We start from the raw sequence: 13,534 nt of genomic DNA, 5'->3' as shown, positions 1-13,534 counted from the left end.
AATAAAAATGAATGTATCAATTAAAAACACATGTATACAATACATACACATAATTATAAACACATATATTATTTGCTAAATATAAAAGGATGTTCACTGTAAATTTTAAGAAAAATAACTAAAATAGATTTAAATTTTCTGATAATTAAACAGATATAAAATTATAAATATGTGGAAATAAACTTGGGAAACATATATACTAAAATGTTAAAAGGAGTGACGCAGAAGAGTGGGAAGAGTGGGAATACCGTAAGTAACCATTTTTTTCTCTTTTTGCTTAGTACATTCCTTGATTTATACAATGATCATCTGTTCAAACTATGATATAAGACATTTTAAAACTAAATATTTTTATATATTATACTTAAGATTATTCAAAAGTTAATACTCATCATTATCAATACCTTTCTGAACTTCTCCAAGTGACTTGTTGTATCTTGAAATCACCTCATTAAAAAGCAAAAATGAGTAATGAGCTATAATGTGCTTCTCTCAAGGTTTAGTTTGATGTGGTATTTGAACTTTGATAACCACTAGAGCAGCTATTAGCAATATTTAAAATCACTGGGGATAGAAGCAGCATTTCTTTAATCTTAACTAATTTAAAGAACTACACTTAACGCATGTACTTAATCATTTTCCTTTCTCATTGAGTCCAGAATTTAACATACCAGTCAGATTCAATTTAGGAATAGGCAATGGCTCTGTGGGAACAGGATGGTACGAAAACAAGGTAAACATTCCTCGTCCTACAGGAAGAGCCATAGTTCGCTGACACAATTGGAGCAATCTGTAATTAAAGTAAAAACCAACATGTGAAAATTTTTAAAGCAAAGCACAATTGAAATATCATCTGTAAATATTTCAAAAGGTATTCTATGTAAGATGAAGTTGTCTCAAAGTAAATTCATACAAAGATGTGAGTGAACTACCCAAACATGATTATTTTCATTTTAATATTCTTGTTCCTATTACACTCTTAGGGAGAGACATATTTCCTTTGTTTTGTTTCATATTTACATTGAATGAAAACCACCTGGCCTATAAACCAAGCCAACTGTCTCTAGGCATTCAAAAAAAAGAAAATTAAAATTCCACTCTGATGGATGCTAACCTTCTCAAAGGAAAATACAGTACTTTTGGGGTTTTTATCACTGTGTTAATTTCAGTCTAGCTGTCCTCAGTACATGTGGAATCCTCCTCCCATCCCTTTTGCCAATACAGCCTCAGAAGTGCCATTTCTGTGGCCTGTACACAAGAAAAGAAACAAGGTCCCTATATTAGAGGTGACTGGATTTCATGGTGTCTCCACAGGAAATACAGATTGGTTTCACTTACATGATGACTAGATTTATAGGACTAATACCATTATATATCAGGTACGTTCAAGGTTAAAATGGTTTCTGTGGGCTCTACTGTGAAATTAATATACCACTCTTCAACTTGTTCCTATGTTAAAATAGCTTAACATTCCATATAGCCACTTAAAAAAAACTAACAGAAATTTTGGAAGTAGGGCATTTATAATTAAGAAATGCTTATACAAGTTATGTCTGAAGACACAGAAACATCCCTTCAGAGGCTGACAAGTGACGCACATTTTCTCTGCAGACAAAGCTATTCATAAGCATACTCCCTCCTTAACCGGAGACACATAACTGCTTTTCTAGCTAACTGGAAAGAAAAATTTTTCTGTCTTAAAGATTCTCTGGGAACACAACTGCCACATTAATTTGGGATCAGGAAAATTCAAAGCCAAAAGGCTACTGCAGCCCATAGAATTTTTTTAGAGGAAATCGTATACATAATTCACTTCAACTTTGCAGAAGTAACACAATTATAATAAGAACAATATTATATCCCCTGAATATACGATGCCACTGATAAGATGTATCATTATTTCATGAGATACTAAGAAAGAAAAAGCACTGCCAACTAAACTGTGACACCTATTCACTGAAATACACATCTGATTTCAGAGATATTAAAAAGTGAAAAAATTTGCATCTTAGAATCAATGCACTCTACTAATAATGGCTGACCGCACTGAGCTTTACTATGTACTGGGCAGTATTCTAAGTGCTATGTAAAAATAATTCACTTGATACATAGCACCATCCCATGAGGAATGTCTATTTTTACAGATGAGGCAATGGAGGCAACAAGAGGTAAAGTAATTTAACCAAAGTCACCCAGCACAGCATGGCCACACCTGGCTCTAGAGGTCATGCTCATAAATCCTAGCTCTAAACTCAACTTCTGTCACTCCATCTCCTTATTCACAGGCGACTAATAACTGGGGACATGTGGGGAAGAAACAGTTGATAGGGAAATCACAACTAATTCAGATCTTCAGCAGTCTGTGGCTGAATGTGGGTGACCCTTCCCCTCAAAGCAGTACCATAAAAAAAGTAAGGAGAACTAGAAAACAGTGGTAGATGAATGATAGACGATAGACACAAGCAGATAAAAGAACAGGAGAGAATTTTAAAACAGAAGTGTCCCAAGAGAATAGCTCTGGAATGTCACAGGCATGTGATGTCGTTTACCACTGAGTCTTAAAATGTATCAAGGGATGTATCCTGTGCAGGGGAGTGGCAGAAGAAAGGCTTACCTAGTTTGCCTTATCTATTTATTTGGAGTATTAACTATCATATCAAAAAAAAAAAAAAACACTGATGTAAGTTTAAACTACACTAAAAACCCCACTAACTTCAAAATCTATTCCTGATCAAGACACAGAAAAACAAGTACAGTGTTTTCTTTGTTTGTAAATTCTTAAGGGAACTACCAGGCAAAATAGTTTTACATTCACCTTTTCTAAAGAGTAAACTGGTATATGTATTTCAAGAGGAGGAAGATCTGAAATACAACCATTATGTTGTCAAAAGCCAAAGATATTTTGCTAACACATGTGGTTTGTTGAAGTTGGATGAAAGCTTAAAACAGAGGGCACATTTTAACTTGAAAGTATCTTTTAAATCTCTTTAGGGTTTTAAATGCTAAAAATTTGAAGGAAAGACAAATATAAACAAGACCCAAATGTAACAATAAAACATGACAAGAGATAGTGCCCGGGGTTTTCCTTCACCTGTTTTCCTTTTCCTCAATGAACTCATGGTCGCTGAGCTCTGGGTACTGCACTACGTTGACGCGGACAGGATGCGTACTCTGAAGGAGCCTTCGCACATCCTGTACCCTTAAATCTTCACTCCAAATTAATGACATGACCTCGTGATTCATGTCATTCATGCCGTCATCTTCCTCCTCAGTTTCTGTTCCTGAAGGAACATCTGATGAGAGCACCTGAGTAACAGACTTTATTGTAATAATAATTTAAAAAGCAGTCAACATGCACTTACTGAACATGAAAATACATAGGCTGATGTGCCATGACTACACTAAGCACAGAGAAAATACGTTTTCCAAAGCAGGGATGGGTTGGGACCACAATGTATACCAGGACTCTAATCTACAAATCTTTTTAAAAAGTACTATATTGCTGGCTCATGCTTGTAATCCCAGCACTTTGGGAGGCCGAGGCGGGTGGATCACCTGAGGTCAGGAGTTCCAGAGCAGCCTGGCCAACACAGTGAAACCCAGTCTCTACTGAAAATACAAAAATTACCTTGCCAGATGCAGTGGCGCGTGCCTGTAGTCCTAGCTACTGGGGAAGCTTAGGTTGAAGAATCACTTGAACACGGGAAGCAGAGGTTGCAGTGATCACGCCACTGTACTCCGGCCTGGGTGACAGAGTGAGCCTCTGTCTCAAACAAACAAACAAAAATCAAAACAAACAAACAAAAGTACTGTATTCCCTACTTGGAAATATTTGTTACGTGAAATGAGGGGGAAAATTTAAATTTAGGACAACAGTCAAGAGGCTGGACACAAGCAGAGAAATATTCTGAATAGGCCGGGCGCGGTGGCTCAAGCCTGTAATCCCAGCACTTTGGGAGGCCGAGACGGGCGGATCACGAGGTCAGGAGATTGAGACCATCCTGGCTAATACAGTGAAACCCCGTCTCTACTAAAAATACAAAAACTAGCCGGGCGAGGTGGCGGGCGCCTGTAGTCCCAGCTACTCGGGAGGCTGAGGCAGGAGAATGGCGTAAACCCGGGAGGCGGAGCTTGCAGTGAGCTGAGATCCGGCCACTGCACTCCAGCCTGGGCGACAGAGCGAGACTCCGCCTCAAAAAAAAAAAAAAAAAAAATTCTGAATAAACTATAAAAAAAACTACATCCTGATCATTTTAAAAAATAAACAAATTATTGCAAGTAGAGTATGAATACTAGTCACTGCTAATAATGCCAATTTAAATATTGTCTGTTCATTAATAGAAGGAGAAGGAAAAAAGCCTGAAAGGATATACACAAAGGGTTGGGGGAAGTCACACAATAAAATACTTTCTTACTTTACACTTTAAATAGATAGGATCGTGGTTGGATTTCATTATTTTTTCTTTTTCTTTTTTTTTTTTTGAGACAGGGTCTTACTCTGTCACTCAGGCCGGAAGTGCAGTGGTGGGATCATGGTTCCCTGCAACCTCCACCTCTTGGGCTCAAGAGATCTTTCCACCTTAGCCTCCCAAGTAGCTGGAACTACGTATGTGTACCACCCACCCAGATTAATTTTTTTTGTTTTTTGTAGAGATAGAGTCTTGCCCTGTTGACCAGGCTGGTCTTGAACTCCTGACCTCAAGGAGATCCACCCATCTCAGCCTCCCAAACAGCTAGGACTATAGGCACATACCACCACACCTGGCTAAATTTTTTTTAAAAATTGGGTAAGTAGAGATGAGGTCTCACTATGTTGCCTAGGCTGGTCTCAAACTCCTGGGCTCATGCAGTCCTCCACCTTGGCCACCCCAAAGTGCTGAGATCATAGGCACAAGCCACCACACCCAGCCAGTTTTCACTATTTTTTAAAAATGTATTTCCAATAAAAATTTCTTAGAAGGAAAAGTACTGAACTGCAGCAAAACAAGTAAGAGGGTAAATTCCTTGACTGTCATTATGTTCTCATAAGCCCAGCATGTGCTTTAATATGGGGCTTCCCAGTCCAAATAATTAAACCTAACTGCAACACAGATGTGAACTGCATGGAATCATATCATATTCCCTCAAAAACAGTATTATACTCTTCTAACAAAAGATTAACTCCAAGTTGAAATGTTAAAGTTTTGCAACATTTAATGTGAAAACAACAAGGTTAGCCTGAAAAAATAAAAAAAGTAGATATGACCAAATAATTACTTTTAGTTCCTAAAAGTTCATTTTGGTTTCTATAAAATATCTCATTAAAAAAAAACCTATATTCTAATGGGTGAGTTAGCTATAAAATATAGTCTCAAATAGTGACAAAATAAATTCAGATGGGATTAGTTATAAAATGTAGCCTCAAATAACTGAACAAACTGTATTTAGACAGAATTACTTAAAATGACATTCAAATATAGATTAATGTTTTCATGCTAATGGTGCTGAACTGCTGTCTCTCACAGGAAAGCCATATTATAAGCAAAAAGATTTGTTTTCTGTTTAAAACAGGATATAAATACTAATTCAACAAAGAGCTGTGATTGAGACGCAGATGAAGAGAGAGATGTGCTGGGATGACCCTGCTGGAGAATCAGATGCCCATGGAAACTGACTCCAGCATGGGTACTCATTAGGCAACTGTGAGGTTAGGAATAAGTTTTGATATAGGCTCTGAAGAAGCAGTAATAAGACCTAAGGTGACTCATAGTTACAATGTACTGATTATTATGTATTGATTCAAAAGCTACTAAGAGGTAAGGCCAAATTCCCACACTGTCTTCTCACGGACATGAACATAAAAGAGTCACCAGGAGTGGAATTATTATTCCTGAATCCTCCTTGATGAGATTCTACTGTTTATTTTTTAAAGTTACCTAGAATTCTAGAATAAGTTTTAAAAGTTTCATTTTCGGCCAGGCGCGGTGGCTCAAGCCTGTAATCCCAGCACTTTGGGAGGCCGAGACGGGAGGATCACGAGGCCAGGAGATCGAGACCATCCTGGCTAACACGGTGAAACCCCGTCTCTACTAAAAAAATACAAAAAAACTAACCGGGCGAGGTGGCGGGCGTCTGTAGTCCCAGCTACTTGGGAGGCTGGAGACTTTAGGCAGGAGAATGGCGTGAACCTGGGAGGCAGAGCTTGCAGTGAGCTGAGATCCGGCCACTGCCCTCCAGCCTGGGCAACAGAGTGAGACTCCGTCTCAAAAAAAAAAGAAAAGAAAAAGCCTTAAAGGAAAATGAAGAACATTTCTACTTTATGATTTTATTTAAGGCCAAAATTGGAACTCTGAACTTTCTTTCTTTTTTTTTTTTTTTTTTTTTTTGAGACGGAGTCTTGCTCTGCCGCCCAGGCTGGAGTGCAGTGGCCGGCTCTCAGCTCACTGCAAGCTCCGCCTCCGGGTTCAGGCCATTCTCCTGTCTCAGCCTCCCGAGTAGCTGGGACTACAGGCGCCCGCCTCGTCGCCTGGCTAGTTTTTTGTATTTTTAGTAGAGACGGGGTTTCACCGTATTAGCCAGGATGGTCTCGATCTCCTGACTTCGTGATCCGCCCGTCTCGGCCTCCCAAAGTGCTGGGATTACAGGCTTGAGCCACCGCGCCCGGCGGAACTCTGAACTTTCTATGTTGATACTCACAGACTTCCCTTTGGGTAAGTTTCCTTCGCAGGCCTGCTTGGAAAGATCCTGACGTCCAATCAAGAGACAGACAGCTTCTGGCCAGTCTGAGGCAGGCTGCTCACGACAGTGATAAATTGCATCTCTGATGGGAAGAGCAATTCCAAAGGGAAGAGTTTCCAAATCTCTTAAAGTGAATCCTTTATAGTTAAAGGAAAGGAGAAAAATTTTAATTTAGATTTGCCACTGTCCCAATTATCCTGACTGAAGTTGGCAACAATATCTATCCTGACAAATAAATTCATTTTACTCATCTTACTACCAGATTAATGTCTTGACATCAGGGATTAGTATAAGCAGCCTCTTTGAAAGAACTTGTAAAAACCTGAAGAAAAAAAGACAATCTAATAGAAAAATATAAAGGACAAAAAGACATTTCCTAGAAGGGGAAACATAAATGGGCAAAATGCATATGAAAAGATGCTCTGGCCGGGCGCGGTGGCTCAAGCCTGTAATCCCAGCACTTTGGGAGGCCGAGACGGGCGGATCACGAGGTCAGGAGATCGAGACCATCCTAGCTAACACTGTGAAACCCCGTCTCTACTAAAAAATACAAAAAACTGGCCGGGCGCGGTGGCTCAAGCCTGTAATCCCAGCACTTTGGGAGGCCGAGACGGGCGGATCACGAGGTCAGGAGATCGAGACCATCCTAGCTAACACTGTGAAACCCCGTCTCTACTAAAAAATACAAAAAACTAGCCGGGCGAGGTGGCGGGCACCTGTAGTCCCAGCTACTCGGGAGGCTGAGGCAGGAGAATGGCGTGAACCCGGGAGGCGGAGCTTGCAGTGAGCTGAGATCCGGCCACTGCACTCCAGCCTGGGCGACAGAGCGAGGCTCCCTCTCAAAAAAAAAAAAAAAATATTCATTAGCAATACTGTTTTGTTACAGAAAAAAAAAAGAGATGGAGAAAGGGGCGAGTCCCATTGTCTATCATCAATAGAATGGGTAATTAAATTGTGATATGTTCAAAGTAATCTATATATCAGAGAAAATGAATGACCCACTGCTACTGCTACATGAGTCAACATAGATGACACTTTAAAAAATAAAGTTGAGTGAAGATAAAGGAACATATATTTCCATCTATGTATGTTCAAAACTACATAAAATCTAGCAATTTATAAAGATGCAAAACTATAAAGAAAAACAAGAGTAAGGTAACACAAAATGTAGGTAGGGCAGTGGTTCTCTATAATATCGGGGTATGTGACAGGAGGGGACCATCCAAGAACAGATATGTAAGGACCTTCTACTATGTGGGTAATGTCCTATTTCTAGAGGTGGCTGACCAGTACATCAATACTCACTTCTGTACCATTCTCTAAAACAAACACATATGTTTGCCATATTATTTTTTAAGTACACCATATTTCATATTTAAAATTTTTTTATCCTCAGGTTAATTAAATCATGTTTTTCTTATAATGATTTTCTAAATTTTATAATAGTATGCATTATTTATAAGTTAAAAAGTCGATTAACTATTGAGGCAAAAAATGTTCCTTATATGAGAATAACACTTATTAAATATTATGCAATATACAAATGGATAGAACTCATCCAGTATTTTTCAGCATAGGTATCCTGTATGTATAGTATGCAACAGTTATTGTCATTTTTAAGGTGAAATGACAAAAAAAAAAACCTGTCCGAAACATCATTTAGAACATACTTTAGATAAGACTTCAAAAACATCTTTTAATATTCATTAAATCTTTACTTTTTAACATACATCCCATACAGCGTCTTCATTTTTAAAATCGTGTCTTTGTGGCAGTAATTTTTAATTGTGTTTTTCAGTTCTTTGTAAAAAAAATTTCTTTGGTATTTTACTTAATTTAAAACCGAGGAGCATAGGTTTGGGGAATAGGGAATATAGAACTCTTTTCCTCCCTCTTCCTCTTCCCAGTTCAGTGTTCATCTTGGTGCCTGAAATCCTTTCAAAAGTGCATTTATCCTTCAAAAGTATACCCTGAAATGTATATATTATTGCTTTTAGACTTCGCCAAAACCACCCATTTCTGATATCTGAGTATCACAATGATTTCAGGTGTGTATGTAGGGTGATTAGAGTTCTCCATTCTCAGAGACCAGCTTACATAGCCACAGCCTCAAATGGTCCAATGTAATGGCAAATAAAGATACCTTATGCACCAAGATAAAAAGCTGGTATCCCAAATATTATTATATGGAACTTCTGAGATTGTCGAGAAAAAAAGAATATGGCTTGAAGAACCCTAATCTCAATCTTGTGAGGCCTTTTCACAAAGCCAGAGCGCCTCTCTCCTCACGTCTTCCAGTTCTAGCTAGTCTGGAGGAAGCAGAGCCTAGTTAGGAAGTAACAAAGAAGCTCTTACCTACATTAGTCATCCAAACAACCAATCTTTCAGCTAGACTAGAAACGGAGGTAGAATGCCTGAAACTAAACCTATAACAGAATAAAACATAAAATTATTAAGCAGAACAGTAAATAATATTGTTTTAAGTGTTTGACATAAAAGCACAGTCTAAATAAAAGTATAAAAGTCACCTGTTTTCCTCTTGTTCTACTTGCAACTTCTGGGGGGCTAAAAGGCAACAAAATGAAACTTAAATTTTGATAAGTCATCCTGGTAAAGAAAACATGTAACATTCAGAAGACATGTGAAAATAAGAATCCATTAGCAAACAACATCTAAAAAAATACTAAAATAAGCAATACTGTGGCAGGTTGAAAACTAGAGTCAAGGCCTTCAGAATACTCAGGGGACTGGTTAGGACACGCTATGTGTACCCAAAACCGTCCATGCTCAAGTCCTGCAATTGGCCCTGCAGAACCTGCATATGGGTTTCACATCAGAGAATACTGCATTTTCTGTCTGCATTGGCTGAAAAGAATTTCACTGTAAGTGGACCCACACAGTTCAAACTCATGTTGTTCAAGAGACAATGGTGTAATAATTTCCTTGAGGCTAAAATAGGCCTTTTTACCCACACTGAAAAATACAAGATTTGTTAGATTTTTAAGTAATCCTGATATCTGAAAATCAGTTGTGGACAACAGACCACAACAGACCAGAACAGTAATAAAAAGGTAAGACATGGCTGCTAAAGCAAACAAGAAAAATTAAATTCTTTTTTCAATTCTGATACTAACATTTACAAAAATTTGTTTCCAAAGGCCTAACGTTACACCAACTTACCTATAGTTATTCTGGTTAAATACTGTGAGGATTCATCAGAAACTGAGCTCTCATCACCAAGTATGTACAGTGCAATACTCTGCAAAAGAAGAAAATTAACACTATTTTTCTCTTTTCAGTGACAGCATCTCACTTTGTCACCCAGGCTGGAGTGCAGTGACACAATCAGAGCTCACTGCAGCCTCAAACTCCTTGACTCAAGCAATCCTCCTGCCTTAGCCTCCAGAGTAGCTAAGACTACAGGCATGCACCACTATGCCCAGCTAATTCTTTTATTTATTATTTTTATTTTTTGTAAAGACGGAGTCTCACTGTGTTGCCCAGGCTGGGCTCAAACTCATGACCTCGAGCAATCCTTCTGCCTCAGCCTCCCATATATACATATATAAGTGACTCAATAGAAAAGAGCCACCATAAGCTAGAAGGTTACTACAAATATCTCATTAGCTAAACATCACATAAAAAACAATTTATCACTTGAGGTCAGGAGTTCAAGACCAGCCTGGGCAACATGGCAAAACCCCATCTCTACTAAAAATACAAAAATTAGCCAGGTGTGATGGTATGCACCTGTGGTACCAGCTACTCAGGAGGCTGAGGTGGAAGGATTGCTTGAGCCCAGGGAGGCTGAGGCTGCAGTGAGCCATGATTGCGTCACTGCACTCCAGCCTGGGTGACAGAGTAAGATCTTGTCTAGGAAAAAAAATAAATAAATAAGTCCAATAAAACATATAGTGATGAAAACAAAAACCTATCAACAACGGCTTCTGTTGATATTTTCAGAATATTTTTATAAATAAAAATAAATTCAGCAGGGCACGGTGGCTCACGCCTGTAATCCCAGCACTTTGGGAGGCTGAGGCAGGCGCATCACGAGGTAAGGAGATCGAGCCCATCCAGACTAACACGGTGAAACCCCATCTCTACTAAAAATACAAAAAATTAGCCGGGCACCTGTAATCCCAGCTACTCGGAAGGCTGAGGCAGGAGAATGGCATGAACCTGGGGGGCCGGGCTTGCAGTGAGCAGAGATCGTGCCACTGCATTCCAGCCTGGGCAACAGTGCAAGAAAATTCGAAAAAAAAAAAAGAACAGAAGTTAAAAAAATAAAAATAAAAAAGTTCATATTTTTATAAATAAAAAGTTATTTTCATAAATAAAAATAAATTCATATTTTTATGAATAGATCTCTGAGCTGACAAGTTATAAAGGAATACCAAGAGGATAAAACTAAGATGAAAGGCCAGAGAGATAAACTGAGTACTCATGCCAGTTTTACAGAAAAGACATTCAGAGAAAAACCTACAGAATGGGACAAAATATTTGCAAATCATGTATCTGATACATTAATATCTAGAGCATAAAAATGCCTAAACTCGGCCGGGCGCGGTGGCTCAAGCCTGTAATCCCAGCACTTTGGGAGGCCGAGACGGGCGGATCACGAGGTCAGGAGATCGAGACCATCCTGGCTAACACGGTGAAACCCCGTCTCTACTAAAAATACAAAAAACTAGCTGGGCGAGGTGGCGGGCGCCTGTAGTCCCAGCTGCTCGGGAGGCTGAGGCAGGAGAATGGCGTGAACCCGGGAGGCGGAGCTTGCAGTGAGCTGAGATCCGGCCACTGCACTCCAGTCCGGGCGACAGAGCGAGACACCGCCTCAAAAAAAAAAAAAAAAAAAAAATGCCTAAACTCAAAAATAAAAATCCGATTTTCAAATACACAAAAGATTTGCATAGATATTTCTTCAAAGAAGATACATAAATGGCCAATAAACACATGAAAATATGTTCAACATCACTAATCATTAAGGATGCAAATCAAAACAAGATATCACTTCATAAATACTAGGATGGCTATAATTTTTAAAAAACGAATAGAAAATAATAATATGTGTTGGCAAGACTGTGGAGAAATTGGAACCCTTCCTCTTGCATTGCTGGTACGGATGTAAAATGGTACAGCCACTACGAAAATGAGTTTAGCAGTTCCTCAAAAAGTTAAACATCAAACTATCTACCATATGACCCAGCAATTCCACCACCAGGTATATATTAAAAAGAATTGAAAGCAGAGACTTGAACAGATATTTGCACACCCATGGTTCACAACAGCACTATTCATAATAGCCAAAAAGTGGAAACAACCCAAGTGTCCATCATCAGATAAAATGATACATTGTGGTATATCCACACAATGGAGTAGTATATAGAATACTGCCTTTAAAACAATGTAATTCTGATAGATGCTACAATATGGGTGAACATTGAAAACATGCTAACTGAAATAAGCCAGACACAGAGAGACAAACACTACTTACAAGAGACAAATTCATAAGAAACAGAACAGAATTACTAGGGCCTGGGAGGAAGGGGAATGGGGAGTCACTGTCTAATAGGTACAGAATTTATGTTGCGGATGATGAAAGTCTTGGGTATGGACAGTGGTGATGGCTACATAACAATGTGAATGTATTCAATGCCAATGGATTGTACACTCAAAAATAATTTCAGGCCAGGCACAGTGGCTCATGCCCGTAACCCCTGCACTTTGGGAGGCCAAGGTGGGCAGATCACCTGAGGTCAGGAGTTCAAGACCAGCCTGGCCAACATGGTGAACCCCCATCTCTACTAAAAATACAAAAACTAGCCAGACTTGGTGACTCACGCCTGTAATCCCAGCTACTTGGGGGGCTGAGGCAGGAGAATCGCTTGAACCTGAGCGGCGGAGGTTGCAGTGAGCCAAGATTGTGCCACTACACTCCAGTGTGGGCAACAGAGTGACTCCGTCTCAAAAAATAGTAATAACAATTTCAACAACAAATATTATGTTATATATATTTTGCTATCATTAAAATAAAAATCTGTGTTTTTTAAACAGAACCACCATTCTGTATGTCTGTTTTGGAGCCATCGGGAGACTCTGAAGCGCTTCTCACCATGAAGCAGAGCAAAACGTAAAGAAAAAGAAGGGCAGGGGGCAAAGACATTTACAGTCTGCCAACATTTCAGAGAAGGGACAAAAGCATGTGGTTCTCCTGCAAGCCTGGGAAGATTCCACCTAGAAAGGCCCACAAGGGGCCTATGAGCAGGCTGCTCCAGGATGGGGGGACTGAGGAACAGGTATGCCAAGAAACTTTCCTTATCTGCTGTTACAGCCCTTTGGTTCTACATGAAGGTTTGATCTTGGACATGTATTAACCAGTAACAACAAACTAATTTCTAAAAATAAATAAATAATGAGATTTACAGCTCAAAGTAAACAAAAAATAATTAAAATAGAGATGTGTTTCTTGGAAAAAAATTTCAGCAGGATTTTTTTTGTAGCTATAGACAAGCTGATTATAAAAGCAGTAGGGGTCAGACGCGGTGGCTCACACCTGTAATCCCAGCACTTTGGGAGGCTGAGCCAGGCAGATCACTTGAGGTTGAAAGTTCGAGACCAGCCTGGCCAATATGGTGAAACCCTGTCTCTACTAAAAACACAAAAAATTAGCCGGGCGTGGTGGCGGGATCCTGTAATCCCAGCTATTTGGCAGGCTGAGGCAGGAGAATCGCTGGAACCCGGAAGGTGGAGGTTGCAGTGAGCTGAGATCATGCCACTGCACTCTAGCCTGGGCAACAGAGCGAGACTCTGTCTC

General features: G+C 39.4%; 1 protein-coding gene across 4 annotated transcripts in view; it reads right to left on the bottom strand.

Annotated features, from left to right (window-relative positions):
- Window positions 1-13,534, bottom strand: part of ANAPC1 (anaphase promoting complex subunit 1) — a 121,979-nt gene that overhangs the window by 50,043 nt on the left and 58,402 nt on the right. For 3 of the 4 annotated variants that reach the window (XM_033175457.1, XM_033175458.1, XM_033175460.1), the window contains 6 exons: window positions 9,898-9,976; window positions 9,246-9,282; window positions 9,073-9,143; window positions 6,676-6,854; window positions 3,092-3,318; window positions 672-790 (listed from right to left, as the gene is read on the bottom strand). In XM_033175457.1, the coding sequence (XP_033031348.1) occupies window positions 672-790; window positions 3,092-3,318; window positions 6,676-6,854; window positions 9,073-9,143; window positions 9,246-9,282; window positions 9,898-9,976 (712 nt within the window). The remainder of the gene's footprint in view (window positions 1-671; window positions 791-3,091; window positions 3,319-6,675; window positions 6,855-9,072; window positions 9,144-9,245; window positions 9,283-9,897; window positions 9,977-13,534) is intronic. The other variant, XM_033175459.1, reaches the window with a different exon arrangement.

This window comes from Trachypithecus francoisi, unplaced genomic scaffold (genome assembly GCF_009764315.1).
Source record: "Trachypithecus francoisi isolate TF-2019V2 unplaced genomic scaffold, Tfra_2.0 Lachesis_group17, whole genome shotgun sequence".
NCBI lineage: Eukaryota > Metazoa > Chordata > Mammalia > Primates > Cercopithecidae > Trachypithecus > Trachypithecus francoisi.
Note: the sequence above shows the minus strand (reverse complement) of the source record. Positions and strands in the feature narration are given on the sequence as shown.